The 16,780-nt window shown below is 42.6% G+C and overlaps 1 protein-coding gene across 1 annotated transcript; it reads left to right on the plus strand.

Annotated features, from left to right (window-relative positions):
• The first annotated feature begins 87 nt into the window (after positions 1-87).
• Positions 88-14,818, plus strand: FKBP4 (FKBP prolyl isomerase 4). The gene is made up of 10 exons (XM_064143424.1): positions 88-391; positions 3,527-3,671; positions 5,391-5,533; positions 6,760-6,880; positions 7,287-7,443; positions 8,702-8,792; positions 9,135-9,218; positions 9,862-10,047; positions 11,177-11,416; positions 14,171-14,818. Exons 1-10 carry the CDS (start codon positions 308-310, stop codon positions 14,267-14,269), a joined length of 1,350 nt encoding a protein of 449 aa, XP_063999494.1. The 5' UTR covers positions 88-307; the 3' UTR covers positions 14,270-14,818.
• The last annotated feature ends 1,962 nt before the right edge of the window (positions 14,819-16,780 follow it).

Here is a 16,780-nt window from a genome sequence, read left to right on the forward strand (position 1 = left end):
CCGCCCCCACCCCCCTGGGTGATGCGCACTGTCACTCCTCCCTCTGGCATAAGCCAAGCGCTTTGCAGCAACCCAGTTGCCTCTAGAAACTTCTCGGGCCCTCCCTGTCCCCTCCCCTTCCTCCTCCCTGCCGACAGAGGGTCGGCGCTGCGGCGAAGGCCGGAGGGAAGGAAGAGCACGGTTCCCGCCCCCGCTGTTGGGAACCGGAGGTGTAGCGAAGTACCGAGTAGCAGGCCGGCGGCAAGGCTGGTCCTGACCGCGACCCCAGGTGGCCTTTCCCTGCGCAGCTGTGGCAGCGGCAGGCGGGATGACGGCGGAGGAGTTAAAAGAGGATGGAGCTTCCTCGGAAGGGGTGGACATCACCCCCAAGCGCGATGGGGGCGTTTTGAAGGTACGAGGAGATTGCGGGAGGCCGCTCCCCGTCCCCACCGCGCCGGCATAGATTCGGGGGTCCCAGCGTCAGGTGGAGGGTCTGGCCTTCCTCGCCTGAAAATGGGCGATCTCTGTCGCCGGGGTCCGTTTTGCGTTAAAGGGAAAGGCTCCCCGCCTCGTCCCCAGTCCTCCCCCGCAGAGGATTGGGGACTACCATCAGTTCCCGTCTTTTCCCCCCGAGCAAGCTGGGGCATGTGCTGCCCGCTGGGAAACCTCGGGGTTGCAGAGGCCTGCAGAGGGGAGAGGCGATTCTCGCTGCAGGCAAGCTTTTTCCTGAGCCTGGGTTGCAATGGGTAAGGCCGGGCCGGGCGATACGGTTCTCGTCCGCGCGGTTTAGCGTTCGGGGTGGGGGGGGAGGGGGCGGTCCGCTCCTCTGTCTTCCCCTCCCCCCCAGCAGCACGTGTCCGGGGACTGGAAAGTAAAGATGGTGTCTGGGCAGGGCGCGTGTTCTGCACCCGGGTTGCGTGGCTCCTGCAAAGCAGCGCTGCTTGCCTCGGCTTTGCCCATCTTTGAGGCTGAGAGTGGGGCTCTCCATCTTGGTTCGAGGAGCTATTCAGACCTGAGATGGTGTATTGGACACGTTGGACCGATGTAAATGCAGCCCGCAAGGCTGTCCCTTGGTTCAGCTTCTGTGGGCAAACTAGATACTAATAGACTGCAGGTGAGGACCATAGCAGAGCTGGCAGCGGTCTCTGTGCCGTGTAGAGGCTTCTTTGCTTTGTACTGCGGAGTTCATAGGGGAGGCAGAATTTATACTGCGAGGAGTTAGACCAACTTCCTCTATCAGTTATTTCATATTTCCACATCTCAAGAAACTTTTTGAGTATTTTTAATACTTCAGTGAAGCTTTTTTTTTTTCAATCACAGAGAAGTTTTAGAGTTACTATGTTAAAGGAAGCGCCATAGCAAACAAAATTCTGGTTTTAAAATTTGGAGCCTCCTGGCTTTAAATTCTGGGTTTGTCGTAAAGGCATTGCCACCAGTGCTGGAGGGGTATTGGGGCCCAGATTGAAAATGTGTGGTTGGCTTCTGTATTCTGCTTTCCTCTAACGTGCTATGGTGAGAGTCCCAATGCTTTGCACGTAGTGCAGTGTTAGAGTTTCGATCTTCATGGCTGCCCACAAGCTGTCTGCGAGAGTCTCCCACATCTCAGATCCCTGAGCGTGGTAAAAGGCAGTGCACGTCTGCCAGTTTCATGCAGTACCTGCCTCTTAGCGATGGAGAAACAGGAGGTGATTGTTGTTGTTTTTTAAAAAGAGAGGGGGGAGAAGGAGAAAATACTTGGCGAAAGAACTGAGATTGTTTCCAAAAAACTCGTACACTGTGAGGCTGTAAATTGATAAAGCAAAAAACTGGAGCTCATGAAGTCCAACCTTCATGGATTTCTTTCTAGTAATTGTCAGAGTGCAGAAATCACTTTGAAGTAACCTGCACCGATTTTGTACTGGTATCATCGGACTGTTGCCAGGAGGCTCTTATATTTGTTGGTTAGCTTTGTATCAGAATAGTATCCAGAGGCTTTTATTGGTTGCTTTTTTATTAATCTGGTATTGCTGAATGTGCTTGCACTGTTCCTAGTGTTTGCTATTGCAAGTGTTTTTATTTCCAGCAGGAATAGAAAAATCAGTTTTCTGCAGCTGAAAGGGAAATACAAACCTGGTGGAGACTAGCGTTGCTGTGTCGAGTAGATGAAAGAGTTGGAACCCGTGCTTCTTTAAATAAATGCAAAAGAACAATATTGTATAAATACCAAAGTTGAGATACTGTTTATTTTCACATAGGACAACTTGGTATGACACTGCTGAGATAGGGCATATGGTAAAGCTTATTTCCGTTAAATGCAGTTACTTCAAAGTGAGTTGAGATTGGCTGCTTTAAAAATGCTTGTTCAGATGCAGGTTTTTTACATGTAAGTATGATGTAGTTTAGATTAATTATTAGATTCACATTGGGGGGTTTTCATGTCTTTTCCTCATCGCTGTGAGAGTGGTTGCTCAAGTTTTTGCCTTTGTTGGGGAGAATTCAGTAGGTGAGGTCTATAATGCTATGAAGTACTGTAGCACTGAGGTGGTGGAGGGTACCAGGATGGTGTGCTATGTGAGGGCAGCCATCCCTTTTCTCTCCATAGGAAAGTGATCAAGTAGTATTCTCTTATTTTTTCTGCCTTTTTTTTTTATGTATGCATCCAAGCATGTGCTTTAAACTTGTTGACTGACAGAAGCTGTCTGTTGCCTCAGCTTTGGGTGCAGCGTGCTAGCATTTTAGTCATATAGTCAGCTGCAGGGATGGTGGTAAGCAGAATAGGAGATAGGCTGTGGTTGGTTGCAAGAAGTTGAAATTTGGGAAGGAGACTTGTAAGGGTCTACTTCCTTCAGTGAAAAATACGATTGGTATAAACATAACATTTTTATACCGTTTCTTTAAAGGTGGAGCACCAATCCCTATTTCTCTGAGACTGCCCTTGAATAAATGTTTCTCTTGTATGAACAGTATATTTTTCAGGTCTCTACAGATGCAAGCACTCTTGCTTTCTGCCTGGCTTGGGCTTTGAGTTAGATGGATTCAGTGATGGAGAAAATTCAAATTTGAACTCAGAAATTTTATTCTGGACGAAGCTTCATATCTGTACTCTATGAGTTATGTCAGTATTCTCTATTTTCATACGCATTTCAAACAACTGCCAGAGATACTTAATTTTTTTGCCTAGAACACTGAACTTGGAGGTGATGATTAGTGTTGAGGAAAGTACTCGAATAAAGCAAAACAAAATAATCTGCCTATTTCTTTACCTAAGTTTCAAGCACATTTAAAATAACTTTGAGGAGAGGTAAGTGACACTGCTAACTGTAGATGCAGAGATTTCTTAAGCCGTTGCCAACTCTTGCCAATTAAGTTCTTGTGTCACAGCAGAGCCATCTTGAGGTTTCTGCATTTCTAACACCACTCTTCTGCATAAAAGTAGTTCATTTTCAGGTAGGTGAAGTAAACCTGCAAAACGTCTACTGAAGACAAAACGTGTATCTAAATGAATGGAGTTAATGTACAATGGGCACTTAGTTTTTATCATCTTAATCTTGCTTATTGTTTTCCTCAGGTTGTCAAAAGAGAAGGCAGTGGAATAGAGTCTCCAATGATTGGTGATAAAGTGACTGTCCATTACACAGGATGGCTTCTTGATGGCACGAAATTTGACTCCAGTCTGGACAGGAGAGACAAATTTTTATTTGACTTGGGGAAAGGTAGTATCATCTCTTGTTCATTCCTGATTAGTTTTGGTAATAATCAAGATGAGATTTTCTTGTGCATGTGGCTCCTTTGCATGTTAAAGTTGCTATTTAAACTTGTTTGCAGAGCTTGAGGTCTATTCTTGGGATGGTCCGCTCAGAATAGGTTTGAGATTTTTTTTTTTTTTTCTGAACAAGAGGAGTGTCTATCCACTTGATGAGGCTTGTTGAAGAATTTACTGGACTCCTGCAAAGGAGTTTAGGGGAGCAAGTGATGAAAGGTAGATTATATAGCCAGAATTGCATTTTGTTGAGTGGTTCGTTTTGGCAAATACTCCAGTTCAGCAGTACTTAATTGCAACCAGACACTGTGTACCGCAGGGTGCACAGGGCAGCTATCAGCTACAGCTTGATGAAACATGCTCCCTTTCCCTGTAAGTTCTCAAATGAACATAATTATGAATCTTGAAGCAATGCATCTCTTCATTATTAAAAACTTCTACTTTTTGAATGTAAAAATCCACTTGTTCCATGAAATCCTGTTATTCAGTCTGAGCTTTGCCTGGAATTCCTTGCCTGCCTCTTTTTCCTTCTTTTTTAACTGGGGAGATACACTCTGCAGTGTATTGAAAATTGAGATGATACAAAGTATACCTGTTAATACAAGACTAACAGAAAGCTTGCTCAATTGAGTTGGAAGGAGCAGTATATTGAGAACTTGAGTAAGAAATAGGATTTTATTACTTGGAAGTTCCATTTTCCTGTTTGCTTTTGGCTTTGGAAAGAATACTACTCCTGTTTTCCTCTCCCTTTCCGTTACAAGTGCATGTAACTTTTAGTTAACTACTCATGCCACTCTTTGCCAGTTGATAAAGTACAGAGAGAGAAGAAGAGAGATAAAGTACAGAGAGACAAGTTTTTGATTGTTTTCAAATATGAGCAAGCAATCTCTTGCCCTAAGACCTTCCTCTGGAAGAGTTTGTTTCCTCACACTTGAGATTGTGCCAAGAGTTTCACCATGTGTCTGTGTTCAGATGATTTGAATTCTCTAATAGGCAAGGAAGTAAGGAGAGGAAAAGAATTGGTGCACCTAGAATCACAGATTGATAGGGGTTGAAAGGCAGCACAGGGGATCATCTAGTCCAACCTCTCTGCAAAAGCATGTTCACCAGGCTGCACATGACTCTGTCCAGGTGAGCTTTGAAAGTCTCCAAAGGAGAAGACTCCACAGCCTCTCTGGGCAGCCTGGTCCAGTGCTCTGGCATCTTCAAAGTAAAGCCTTTACTTGCATTTATGTGGAAATGTTGCCTGTTGTCCTGTCTCTGGACACCACTGCTGGCTCATGGTGAACTTGTCCACCAGCACTCCCAGGTCCTTTTCTGCAGAGCTGCATTCTAGGTAACCTGCACTGGTGCATGAGGTTATTGTTCCCCATGTACAGGACTCCACATTTGACAAACTTTCTGAGGTTCGCCTCTGCCTAGCTCTCCAGCCTGTCCAGGTCTTTTTCAGTAGCAGCGCAGCCTAGTGATGTGTCAGCCACTCCTCCCGTTTTTCTATCTTCCTTTACTCTAGGTTGTTAATGAAGGTGTTAAACAGGACTGGACCCAGTCTGTCACTATTTCTGCTCTGTGTTGGCTTTTGTATACCTAAAGTCATAATGTTCAGCTTCACAGCTGATGATGCCTTCCACGTATGCCTAACAGCCATGTGATTGAAATTTGACTTGCATAGGTGAGGTGATCAAAGCATGGGACATTGCTGTGGCAACTATGAAGGTTGGCGAAATCTGTCGTATTACTTGTAAACCAGAATATGCCTACGGCTCAGCTGGCAGCCCCCCAAAGATACCTCCCAATGCTACACTGATTTTTGAGGTAAGCGGGAGACAGTCACTGTAACTGTATGCTTGAAAAACAAAACCCATTTCTCACTGTATAAAATGTGTGATGTAATATCCTTGCAAAATAGGAATGTTTGGTTTTCTAAAGTGAAAAATACCATCAATTAGGGTAATGTGACTGAAGCAGAGAGTTCCAGGCTGCCTCTTATGATCAGTGGCGCTTGTTGTGGAGTTCTTGAAACATCCAACTGTATCCAGTGTCGATTTTAATTTTGCAGTTGTGCAATGATTGACTGTGGAGAGTGCAGTTTGGGAAAGTGGACTGTCTCTCTGATGGACTCCGAAGTAGTTGAAAAATGTTTAATCCTTTTTCCACTTCATAGGACTCAGGGTCATGAAAATGTATGTTAAATGTTACAAAGTTTTCACTGACAGTGTTTCATGTCCTCAATATTTTTTTATGTCTTGTTTTCTTGGCAACATTAACACAATCTTTTATGAGCTGTTTGGGAGGCAAAAGCAGTAGTTGCCCCATATAAACAGCAAAAATACAGAGCGTATTTGAACAGCCCTGCAGCTGTGAGCTTGCTCTTGTAGAGCTGAGTGTTTTGTGAAGCCTTAAAGCACTATAAGGACATTTTGAATTCGGGTAGCTTGTGGATTACCAAAGTCTGTCTGTGGATCCAGGCCATGTTGGTAGTTCTTATTGTCATGGGTCATTTGTACACTCTTGGTTTAGCAGTGTTGAGATTGTCTGAGTAACACTGAGTTTACAGTCCACATAGACAGTTGGTCTCCTCAGAGGTGAACTTCATAGAATCAGAATCCTTTTGGCTGGAAAACATCATCAAGATCAGCCATTATCTGACTTCCAAGTCTGGTGCTAAACCATGTCCCTCAGCACCACATCTCCAAAGTTTTAAAGCCCCCTAGGGATGTGGTTTCAACTTCCTTCATAGGGAGCCTATTCTAGTGTTTTGGAACCCTTTCAGTCAAGAAGTTTCCTCTTATGGCCAACCTAAACTTCCCCTGCTGCAGCTGAAGGCTATGTCACTTGTTCAGGAGGCTTGAATATAGTATGAAACTTCACCCAGTATCATGGGTACCATGGGTGCAGTACATGTAGCGTAATAGCTCACAGGATATTAACTAAGATACTGACTTCCTGAGCAGCTTCAGTTTCAAAGATCTCTGTAGAAGAAAATCTGTGACTTACTGAATTTATGTGATGAGAGTAAATGCAGGCCCTTCCCTCGACAGATAGAACTTTTTGAGTTCAAGGGGGAAGACCTCACTGATGAAGAAGATGGTGGTATCATCCGAAGAATCCGTAAAAAAGGGGAAGGCTACTCCAAGCCCAACGAGGGTGCACTTGTAGAGAGTAAGTATGTTGCACAAATAGTAAATAGGTTTACCACGTGGGAGGGCAAGTTGTATTAAGCTTTCATTAATTTCTAGCGAGGTTTCTATTTTCCTGCAACAGCAGTGTTCCCCACAGGCACTGCATCTGATAAAACGTTCACCTGATCACAGAAGGTAGATGGCTAATAAATGTTTTACATGTGCTGAGGAACAAGAGGAGATGTAGTTCTGACATTGGGGGGGGGAAACATAAATGGACAAAAGAGAGAGTTTATTAAGTTTAGCAGTAGAAGCTTTTTGCTGCCAGTAGCTAGCATGCATGTTCAGGAGGTGGCTTTCACACTCCTTGTATTATCTATGCTACCCATATCATACGTACTTATCTCCTGAGTTGTTCTGTGTGGGCTTTTTTACTTTGTTACCAGTCCACTTCGAAGGGCGCTATGGAGATCGTGTGTTTGACAGGCGGGAGCTGCAGTTTGAGATTGGAGAAGGTGATGACTATGATCTTCCCCATGGTCTGGAGAAAGCAATTCAAAAAATGGAGAAGTCAGAGGAGTCTGTGTTCTATCTCAAATCCAAGTATGCTGACTCTGATTTTTTATTACTTGCAGGGCTTAAACTAAGCATCTGGCAAGAAAACAATGTTTTGTTACAGTGTCTTTTGGCTTTGTTCTGTGCTGTAGTGAAAACTTAATCAGCCTGAAAAGTTTCATATGTGAGATGTAGGAAGCTAAGATAGCTTTGCCACTTGGTTCTGAAGTAGCACTCTTAAAGCCTCTGATCTTGATGAATATTAAATAAAAATACTGTTATTTCTTTATCTTGGATTATTGCCATCACTCTTAACAAAACATTTACTTGTAAAGAAGTATCTATGAAGATACCTAAAATAACAGCCTCAGCATTTGAAAAGACCTCATGAATCTCGAGTAACCTATTGTGACCAGATCACTAGTCTTCAGGTGATAGGATTATTACACAATGTCAGAGAGAAACCCTTTGTTGATAGAAAATGTTCACTGGAGTTGTGAAAGCTTTTTGGAAGAATTTATAAAGTTTCTTGTGAGATAAAAGGCAAAGTTGTATCCAGATCTTTGGACCATTAGGAGAACTCTCTGAGACTAGGAGCATCTGAGACATAGGACTGCCAGATACTGTAACCTTAAACAGTCTTGGATACAGTGGGAGTACGTCTGAAACAAGTGGAGTTTGCACTGATTGAGTCCATCAAACTTTATTTTCAGACTTTAAGTTTTTGAAACTGAAACCAAACTTGATAGGAAAAGAAAGCAAAGCCATCTGGTCTCAAGGATTTTCCTGCTAATATGCAGCTTCTTGTTGGAGTAGCAGTGCAGAACCTTTCTATAGACATTTACTCTTTATTGACATAATAAGCAGTACCTTAAGTGTGTAGCTCTTGAATAATCTGTATTTATAATGGTGCTTGCTTTTCTGACAATAGCAGTAAAACACAGGTGCTCTGAAGGAAACATTCAGTTTCAGACCATGACTGTAAGATGAAGTTTTTTCCCTTGGTGGAAAGAATTTCCTTTTCCTTCACATAAGATAAAAATAGGAAAGACCAGAAATGGTAACCTCTAGAGATTAACAGAATTAAAACCAGTTTTTACCAAGGTTTACTTCTACCTTGTGCTTACTGATTTTATAGTGGAATCCAGAATTTGTCAAGCTACTAGGCCTTGTGATAAGGCTGCACAGGCATCCTAGATTTTGGCGAGGGGGATTTGCTTCCAGCTTCCTATGTAGCAAATATGCCTGGGTGGGTAGTTTTTTAACTTTTGTTTCTTTTCCTTCCACCCTTTCTCCCATCTTACAGCTACGGTTTTGGAAGTGCTGGGAAGGAGAAATTTCAGATTCCCCCAGATGCAGAGCTACAATATGAGGTGAAACTCAAAAGCTTTGAGAAGGTAAGAACAGGAGATAACGTCCCAAAGATATGGGGAGGTGGGGAAAGAAGTGGAAATGCATCTTAAACAAGGATGATGGAACCCTTGAATATTGATTTAAAATAGGGAATGTTATTAGGGAGGATGACTTGCTGGGAGATCTCAGCTGAGTTTATCATTGTTCTTGCTGTGTCCCAGTTTGTTGCCATCAGTATCGCTCCTGCTCTAACCCAGTTTCCAGTAAGCTTTGGAAAACTCTGCTTTTCCAGATTAGTCTCTACCATACTATTAGTGGGAAGCAGCATGGCCACATGGTTTTCCCAGAAATTTCATAATTGTCTTGAACTGTTCCTGTTTGGGTAGGCTAAGGAGTCCTGGGAAATGAACACAGATGAAAAGCTGGAACAAAGCACCATTGTGAAGGAGAGAGGCACTCAATACTTCAAGGTAAATTACAGTCCCCAGTAGCATTATCATAACCCAATAATGGTGGTCATAGCTTCTGTTGTTTCAGAGTGGTGGTAATGGTATTCTCTGCCATGCTTTACAGAGAGGGCTGGAGGGAAAGGTGTCTTTAAGAAGGAAAAAAAAAACAAAACCAAAAACCTTAGAGTTCTGCCAGAGCTGTTTGCTGTATCTACAGGTCATGGAGGTATACATGATATAGTAGCAAAGTTCCAATATTTTAAGTTCCTAGTTTGGGGTAGTGCTGAGAAGAAATGACATTGATTTGGGTAGAAATGCATGCAGAAGGTGGTTCAAACTGACCAGCTGAAAGCAGACTACTTTGTTTCATGATGCAGCAATAGTTGTGCTGTTTTGAAAATGCCCCATTTTGCTTGTTGTATCAAAAATTGAATACAAGGTGAGAGAGTATCAGTGCTGGCCTAGACCTCTAGCTGTAATGGAGGAACCAGTAAGTATTCCTATTTTTTTTTCCGATCCTGAGCAGGAATGGCTTTCATAAGTACTGTAATTTTGACAATAGAAGTAATTTTCTGATTGAATGAATTTTTTCAGGCTACTACTTGAGGTAAGCATAAGGAGCAAGAGAGAGATAAGCTGTGTGATGATTGCACATTTATTACAGGAGGGGAAGTATAAACGGGCAGCATTGCAGTATAAGAAGATTGTGTCATGGCTGGAGCATGAATCGGGACTCTCCACTGAGGAGGACACAAAATCCAAAAGCTTGAGGCTTGCTGCCCACCTTAATCTGTCTATGTGCCATCTCAAACTGAAGGAGTACTCCCAGGCTTTGGAGAACTGCAACAAGGTAGTAAGGATTTCTTTATTCTTAACCTGCACAAGCAATATAACAGCTTTATCTCTTGCGTTAACTGTTTCAGGGATAGAAGGCCATGTGGTGTTTGGGTTTTTTAGCAGCTGGATAGTACTGAATATGCAATGAGAATTGTAGAATGGCTTGGAAGGGGTCTTAATGATGAACTAGTTCCACCCCCTGTGCCATGGGTGGGGACTCATTCTACTAGACCAGGTTGGACAGGCCCTTGAGCAACCTGACCTTGAACATTTCTGGGGAGGGGACATCCACAACTTCCCTGGGCAACTTGTTCCAGTGTCTGACCACCTTCACACTAAAGAATTTATTCCTAGTATCTAGTCTTATCCAACTTTTTCCAGCTTAAAGCCATTGCCTCTTGTCCTATCACTACAAACCCTTGTAAAAAGTCCCTCCCCAACTTTCTTGTAGGCTTCTTCAGGTACTGGAAGGCTGCTCTAAGGTCTTCCTGGAGCTGCCTTTTCCTCTGGGCTGAACAGCCTAAGCTCGTGCCACCTGTCCCTGTAGAGATGATGCTCTGATCATCTTCATGGCCTTTTCTGACAGCAAAAATTCAATGTCCTTCTGATGTTGTGGTCCCCAAAATTTGACACAGTGCTCCAGGTGGGATCTCACAAGAGCAGAGTAGAGAGGGAGAATCAGCTCCCTCATCCTGCTGGTCACACTACTTTTGATGCAGCCCAGGATATGGTTGGCCTGGGCTGCAAGTGCACATTGCTTGCTCATGTTGAGTTTTTGATCAAACAAGTTAGTTTTGTAATTACTGTCTTTGGAATGACTTTTGCTAATTTGCTGCTACATTGCAAATATTAAAATGTTTAGAAATTACAAGCACTGAGATGTGTTGAAGGTAGTCATGTTGTCAGAAGTCCTTTGAAGAGCTGGACCAGAGCAAGGACTAAGACTCAGTCTTGATTATTTGCTGTCAAATAGTCTTTGTCGTTACTGCTACTGTATTAACTTACACTGTTGGTAAGCCCTAATAAGACTTCATCAGAAGGGACAATTTCTAGCAGTCTCTAGTTCTCTGACTGCATACTATTTTAAAAAGTATTAAAAAAATAAATGATTTGTGAATGTGGTTTTATCTTTTGTAATCGAGGCACTCGAATTGGACAGTAACAATGAGAAAGGTCTCTTCCGGCGTGGAGAAGCACACTTGGCTGTCAATGACTTTGAACTGGCCCGGGAAGATTTCCAGAAAGTGATACAACTTTATCCAAGTAACAAAGCTGCTAAAGTCCAATTGATAACTTGTCAGCAAAAAATACGGGAGCAGCATGAGAAAGAGAAAAAAATGTATGCTAACATGTTCCAAAGGCTTGCAGACAAAGACCTAAAGGTAAGTAACATATTCCAGAACACCACAAGATGTGGTGTCATGTTAGACAAGGAATAGTGGTTTAGGTATTCAGCTTATTTTTTTTTGTATGGATAAATACAGTGGGAGAACACTCAAGTAGCTTTCTCTAGCGAGGGAAAGACCGGAGCTAACCAGCAGTCAAAGCGATGAGGCCACCTTGTTTGAACAAGACAACTGGCAGTGTCAAACACTCTACAGAATGCTCTTATTTCAATAGACTTCGCAGCAGAGCAGCATTTATCAGAGAGCAGTTGAAGTGATGAGATACAGATATAACAATCAAGAACTGAAGAAGTTAGCTATCCTTAAACTGGTCATTCTAAAGAACAGTCTCTCTTGATGCTTGCGTGGCCCATCTACTGGAGAATTTATGTCTGTTATGCAGATGGTGTCAAGCATGATCTTCTCATGGAGACATTAAGATGTGGACAATGCTGTCCATCTCAAATGTGACCTGTTGATTATGAAGCATCAGAATACAGACTCTAAGAAGTTATTTCGTCTGTGGATGCTTTTCCTACTAAACTTTTAGTGGACTTGTGGTAAATACTAGTTCAGTTAACAAAGGCAATGTTTGAATACAGGTTATTACCTGTAGAGGTTGCATGACTTGGGAAGAAACATTCAAAGTTATTGGTGGGAGTCCCATAAAATATTGTTTGCCTGGAATTTGAAGGTCCAGAAGGAATAGGTAATCCTGTAACTTCCAAGACAAACCTGGAATTTCTATCATACTCAAATTTTCTCAGTAGTATTGGTTAGTGCAGAAGTTTGCGTCTTGTGAGGGTATTTTCAGAGATCTTTATGTCCACCTATGCAGAATTTACACAGGTAATCTAACTTGTCAGATACTGGGTAGGTCAGTTCCTGTTGAATAAGTGTCGTTGAGTCTGCCCAAGGGCCCACTGTCCTCAGGTACATATCCTGACAATGCAGCCAAGACTCGCTATTTCCTACATGAAACCCTTCACACAACTCTCTCTCCCCACCTAGGGAGGAGGAGACTGCCCCCCTCCACCTCACTCCAACCTCTCTTCAGTATAGAACAAGAAGGTTTCCTCTCAGCTTCCTTTTCTTCAGGCAACAATCCCAGTTCCTCATAAGACTTGTGCTCTAGACCCATATCTGTAGTTTTCTGGAAGAAGAGTTTGCTTTTCCCGCACATCAGTGACCTGTGTTTCAGTGAGGGCCCCAAAACTTAACCCAGTATTCAAGGTGTGTATGCAAACCAGGGCAGGGTACAGTCATTTTCTGTGGCCCTTCTGGTCAGGCTATTGCAGATACACACCAGGATGCTATTGGTCTGGTTCCTTCTCCTCAGTAGTTAAAATACCTTGGTGATGTGCATGTGCTCATGTTTTTCCTTGGAGCCATCTGTCCTAATTCAAATAAATATGGTTTTACATGAAGTGGGATCAGTAAATACAGAACTGGTAAACTAAAGGACTTGCTCCACAGGTGATCCTTGGGGGTTTTTCTTAGAGGGGAAAAGAAACAAACTCAAAGCACACAAACCCAAAACAACCTCACACCACAAAAACTAACGTGTCTTCCTGTTATTTATGACATTGCTTTCCTTTAGCTCCTTAGTGATTGTGGACAAATTTCAGAAGTTAACAGAGAAGAGAGTTTGTTTACAGACTATCTCCTAAGGCCGCAGCTTCTGAAACAGCTGATGCGGGCCTCTCTTGCAGTCTGAAGTTCAGCAGGAGCTCTGGCAGTAGTGCTGGTTTTCATGAATTCTTCATACACACAAAGGGGTGACATTTTTAAAGTCGAGGGTGTTTTATTACCTTATCTGAAGGTCAGGTTTGCTAGCTAACAGATTTTCTGTAGAGAGGAGGCTTTACTCTTGTGTTTCATAGATGTGGCTGATCTAACACTTAAAGGATTCTGCCCCTCCTTCCTCTTTCCATTCCCTTCCCTCAACACTGTGCTTATGTCTTTACTTGTTCTTGCCTGATTCTCATCTTGCTTCATAATAAAAGAGGTGCTTTAGGGTGCTAGGCTGACAAGGTGGAAGACTAATCTCAATGTGCTATCTTTTGAGACGAGCAGGACAAGACATTTGTGCCTCCCTTTGTTTGAAAATAAGTGCAAGGTTAGAGTGTGCTGGTTATGTCCTACTGTAAAAACTGACCCTTGGGCCATTACCACATGGCTGCCTGCCTTCCACACCTCTTTATTTGGACCGGGAGGTACAGCAACATTTAGGACATTTAGGAGAGGACATTTAAGAACAGCCACCTTGTCACATTAGATTTTCTATTAGCTAAGCTATTAAAAGACATTGAAGTGACTGTTGTCCAGCAGAAGTCACTCTTCATGGAACTAGTTGTCCAGCAAAGGTATTTTGTTGTATCTCAAGTCCAGGTGTGCCTTGCACAGGCTGGGCATGGGGAATGAGAGTTGCTGAAAGTGAGTCAAATTCTGTCTGGCTTTATCTAGAAGCTTCCTAAATTCAGTCTTGTGGCAAGCATGCACACATTACATTCTGAATCACAGCCATCTAACACTGATATTTATTTCTTGGCCTTCCCTGAAGTGCTTCTGATTTGTCAAATGCAGAGAAAAATGAAAAGAAACAGTTATCTCTTGGCTGAAGGTCCTAATTCAGACTTGCAGGGAGACCAGGGATCCTAGTGATGAGAAGCAAATTCTGTTCGTGGTGGTGTTTGCAAATGCTGGCAACTGTGTATAACAAAGGACTATTTTCTTCTTGTCTCAATTTAGTCAGCTGCTACTCTTCAAACCAGACACACTGAAGATGCAGAAATGGAAGATGGGCAGAATGGAGTTGAAGACAAATCAGAAGCTGACACAGAAGCATAAACCAAACCCTATTCCTTTAGTTTTGTAAATGAAATAATTTCCAGTGAATTAGACCTTTATTTTTCTACCTGGTTGGACAGTGGCTTCAGGGGAGCAGAGTCTGAAGCCACCGTGCCACAGTCAGTTCCAGCATTCTACGTCAGTTGAAGAACCCGAGTGGCAGCATAAATCTGGCTTAATCCTAGGAACTTTATTTATTCGTTCAGCTTCTTTTACTGTTCAGGTTCTGTCGGGTTTTACCCTGCTTCATTTATTTGTATTTTGCCATTGGTGTTTATCTCTTTCTGGATCCAGCTCACGTTAATCCCAGGCTCTGCTTTCTGAATTTTACTTCTTTAAAGTAATCAGCCTTTTCCAGGAGTCCTCACATGAGGCTTGAGAACAGATCATCGCTCCCCATTCTTCTGCCTTGGCATTGCCCTGTGCCCCCTGCTCAGTAGGGAGTCCTTCCAGTAAGTGTCATGTCCTTTCTTGTATGCCTCATGTTTGCAAATTGCTGATTGTGAAGTCTCAGCTCAAGTAATAAAGCTGCAATTAAACTCAAGAAAATACTTTTTTTTGTGGGCTTTTATTGAAATCTGCATAGAACTAAGAGAACTTTCCTTTGGTCATGTGGTGTCTGCTCATCCATGTAGCTGTACACTGGCCACAGTATCTTATAACTTTTCCTGTTTATAGGAAATTCCCACAGTTGGTGATTCACCCATACATTTAAAAAAAAAAATCTATTGCCGAAAATCATACAAAAAGCAAATTTGTAATTTGTGCATGATTTATTTTATGTTCACATAGCAACTTTTCCTCTGCACCTTCCACATTGTAAAACTGGACCTGGAAAAAAAACTGCTCACACCTGAAAGTGACTGGCTTTGAGGAGAAGATAGATTATAATGGTTCAACACATTACAAATCCTTTGAACTGAAAACTTTTGAGTGATTCTATGTCTGCTTCTCCTCTCTACAAGAAAGCTGTTATTTGATCTTCAGCATTCTGCAATAGCTTGTGTGTTTCGTTTGGGTGTGAGCGTGCTTTGGGGTTTTGTGGGGGGTTTTTGTTAGGGTGTTGGGTTTGTTTGTCAGCAGGAGTTGAACATAGCACTTAAACCCACTGTCTCTGTTCATCTTCTTTAAGTCAGCATCTCTACTGCCCTGTTCTGAGACCCTCTAGCAACAGGGATGCTTCTGCCCCCCTGCTCTGCAGGGGAAAAGTAGATAATTTATTCCTTTCAAATAGAGAAGTGGATTGTTTGCAGTCTTTGCAGGGCACAGGATGGGCTGGAATTACCTGACTATTGCAGCTACTCCTGTTTTAACATGAATGACATCCAGAATGTTTGTTTGTTTTCCTAATCTCCTTTGCTGAGACACAAGTACTATATAAGGTTCTTCAGAGTTGGGAAGTTGCCAGTACCTTGATGTGCCCCCAGGCCCAAGATAAAAAGAGCTAGCTTAAGCTGCCCTACTCCCTGCATGCTGTGGCAACAGCATAAGCTTTAGTGATGTGGGAAAGGGGGGATAAAAGAAGAGGTAGGATAAAGGAAATTACTTGTTTTACCAAGACTATAGTGTTGCCAGGTCATGCAGATGTGTCCTATGCACTCGCAGTAGTATCAGCTGCCTGTATGTGAAAAATGGTGCAAGATGAAAACGTGAGTACCTCTGAGGGGAATGGGAAAAAATGTGAAGAATGTCAACTGAAGTGATGAGGGGATTTTCAGAGAGAATAGCTAAGGAAACCAGGGATGCTAAGCAAGAATTGTTCTTCAGCAGCATGTAAATACCTTACTAGGAATTATTACTGGAAATATGAGCACCTGTGGCCAAGACTGTTGTTGCTGTGAAAGTAAGCATGGTATTGTGTCCTAATTACAAGTTTCTAACTGGACAATCATCAAACATCTACAGCTATGACAGTTCTTAAACATGTTTTTTGGAAGTAAAGAGAGATCAGGTTTTTTTTTTAATGGTCTGTGGTGGATATGTTAAATGTAAGCAATTCTGAAATTACCATTTTGCCCTCATTTTCACTGCACAAACTGAAAAGTTTAAGAATGTACATCTGTGAAGGACAGTAAGCATGACCTGTTAAGGTAGATGAAAGGAGGTTCTATGCTGCCTTTAAAAAGGGGTAGAATTGTCAGCTGGAAATTGCACGATCATATTCGTGAGGCCATGCATGTAAACTTCAACTAAGCATTTTCGCAGGAGGACATTAAATAATTGTAATACTGACCTTGTAAAGTGCACACATTTGTCTCTATTCGTTAAAAGGCTTTATTCTGTGTCATGTAGTGTCTTTGAGGTAAGTGAAATGTCCCGGTTTGCTGTTGGCTCTGAAAGTGGAAATAGCCCACCTTTGCCCAGTGTGCAACAGAGTCACCAGACTGCTCAGTCCTGTCAGACAGCTGCCCCTGTTCTTGTGTCTTAGCAGGAATTCTGTTTGTGGAAGGTGGTGGGGAAGGGGTTTTGCTGTTAGCTTGAGCTGGATCGTGTAAAGAGCAGGCACGCTCT

This window comes from Pogoniulus pusillus, chromosome 5, assembly GCF_015220805.1.
Source record: "Pogoniulus pusillus isolate bPogPus1 chromosome 5, bPogPus1.pri, whole genome shotgun sequence".
In the NCBI taxonomy this organism is placed as follows: Eukaryota; Metazoa; Chordata; class Aves; order Piciformes; family Lybiidae; genus Pogoniulus; species Pogoniulus pusillus.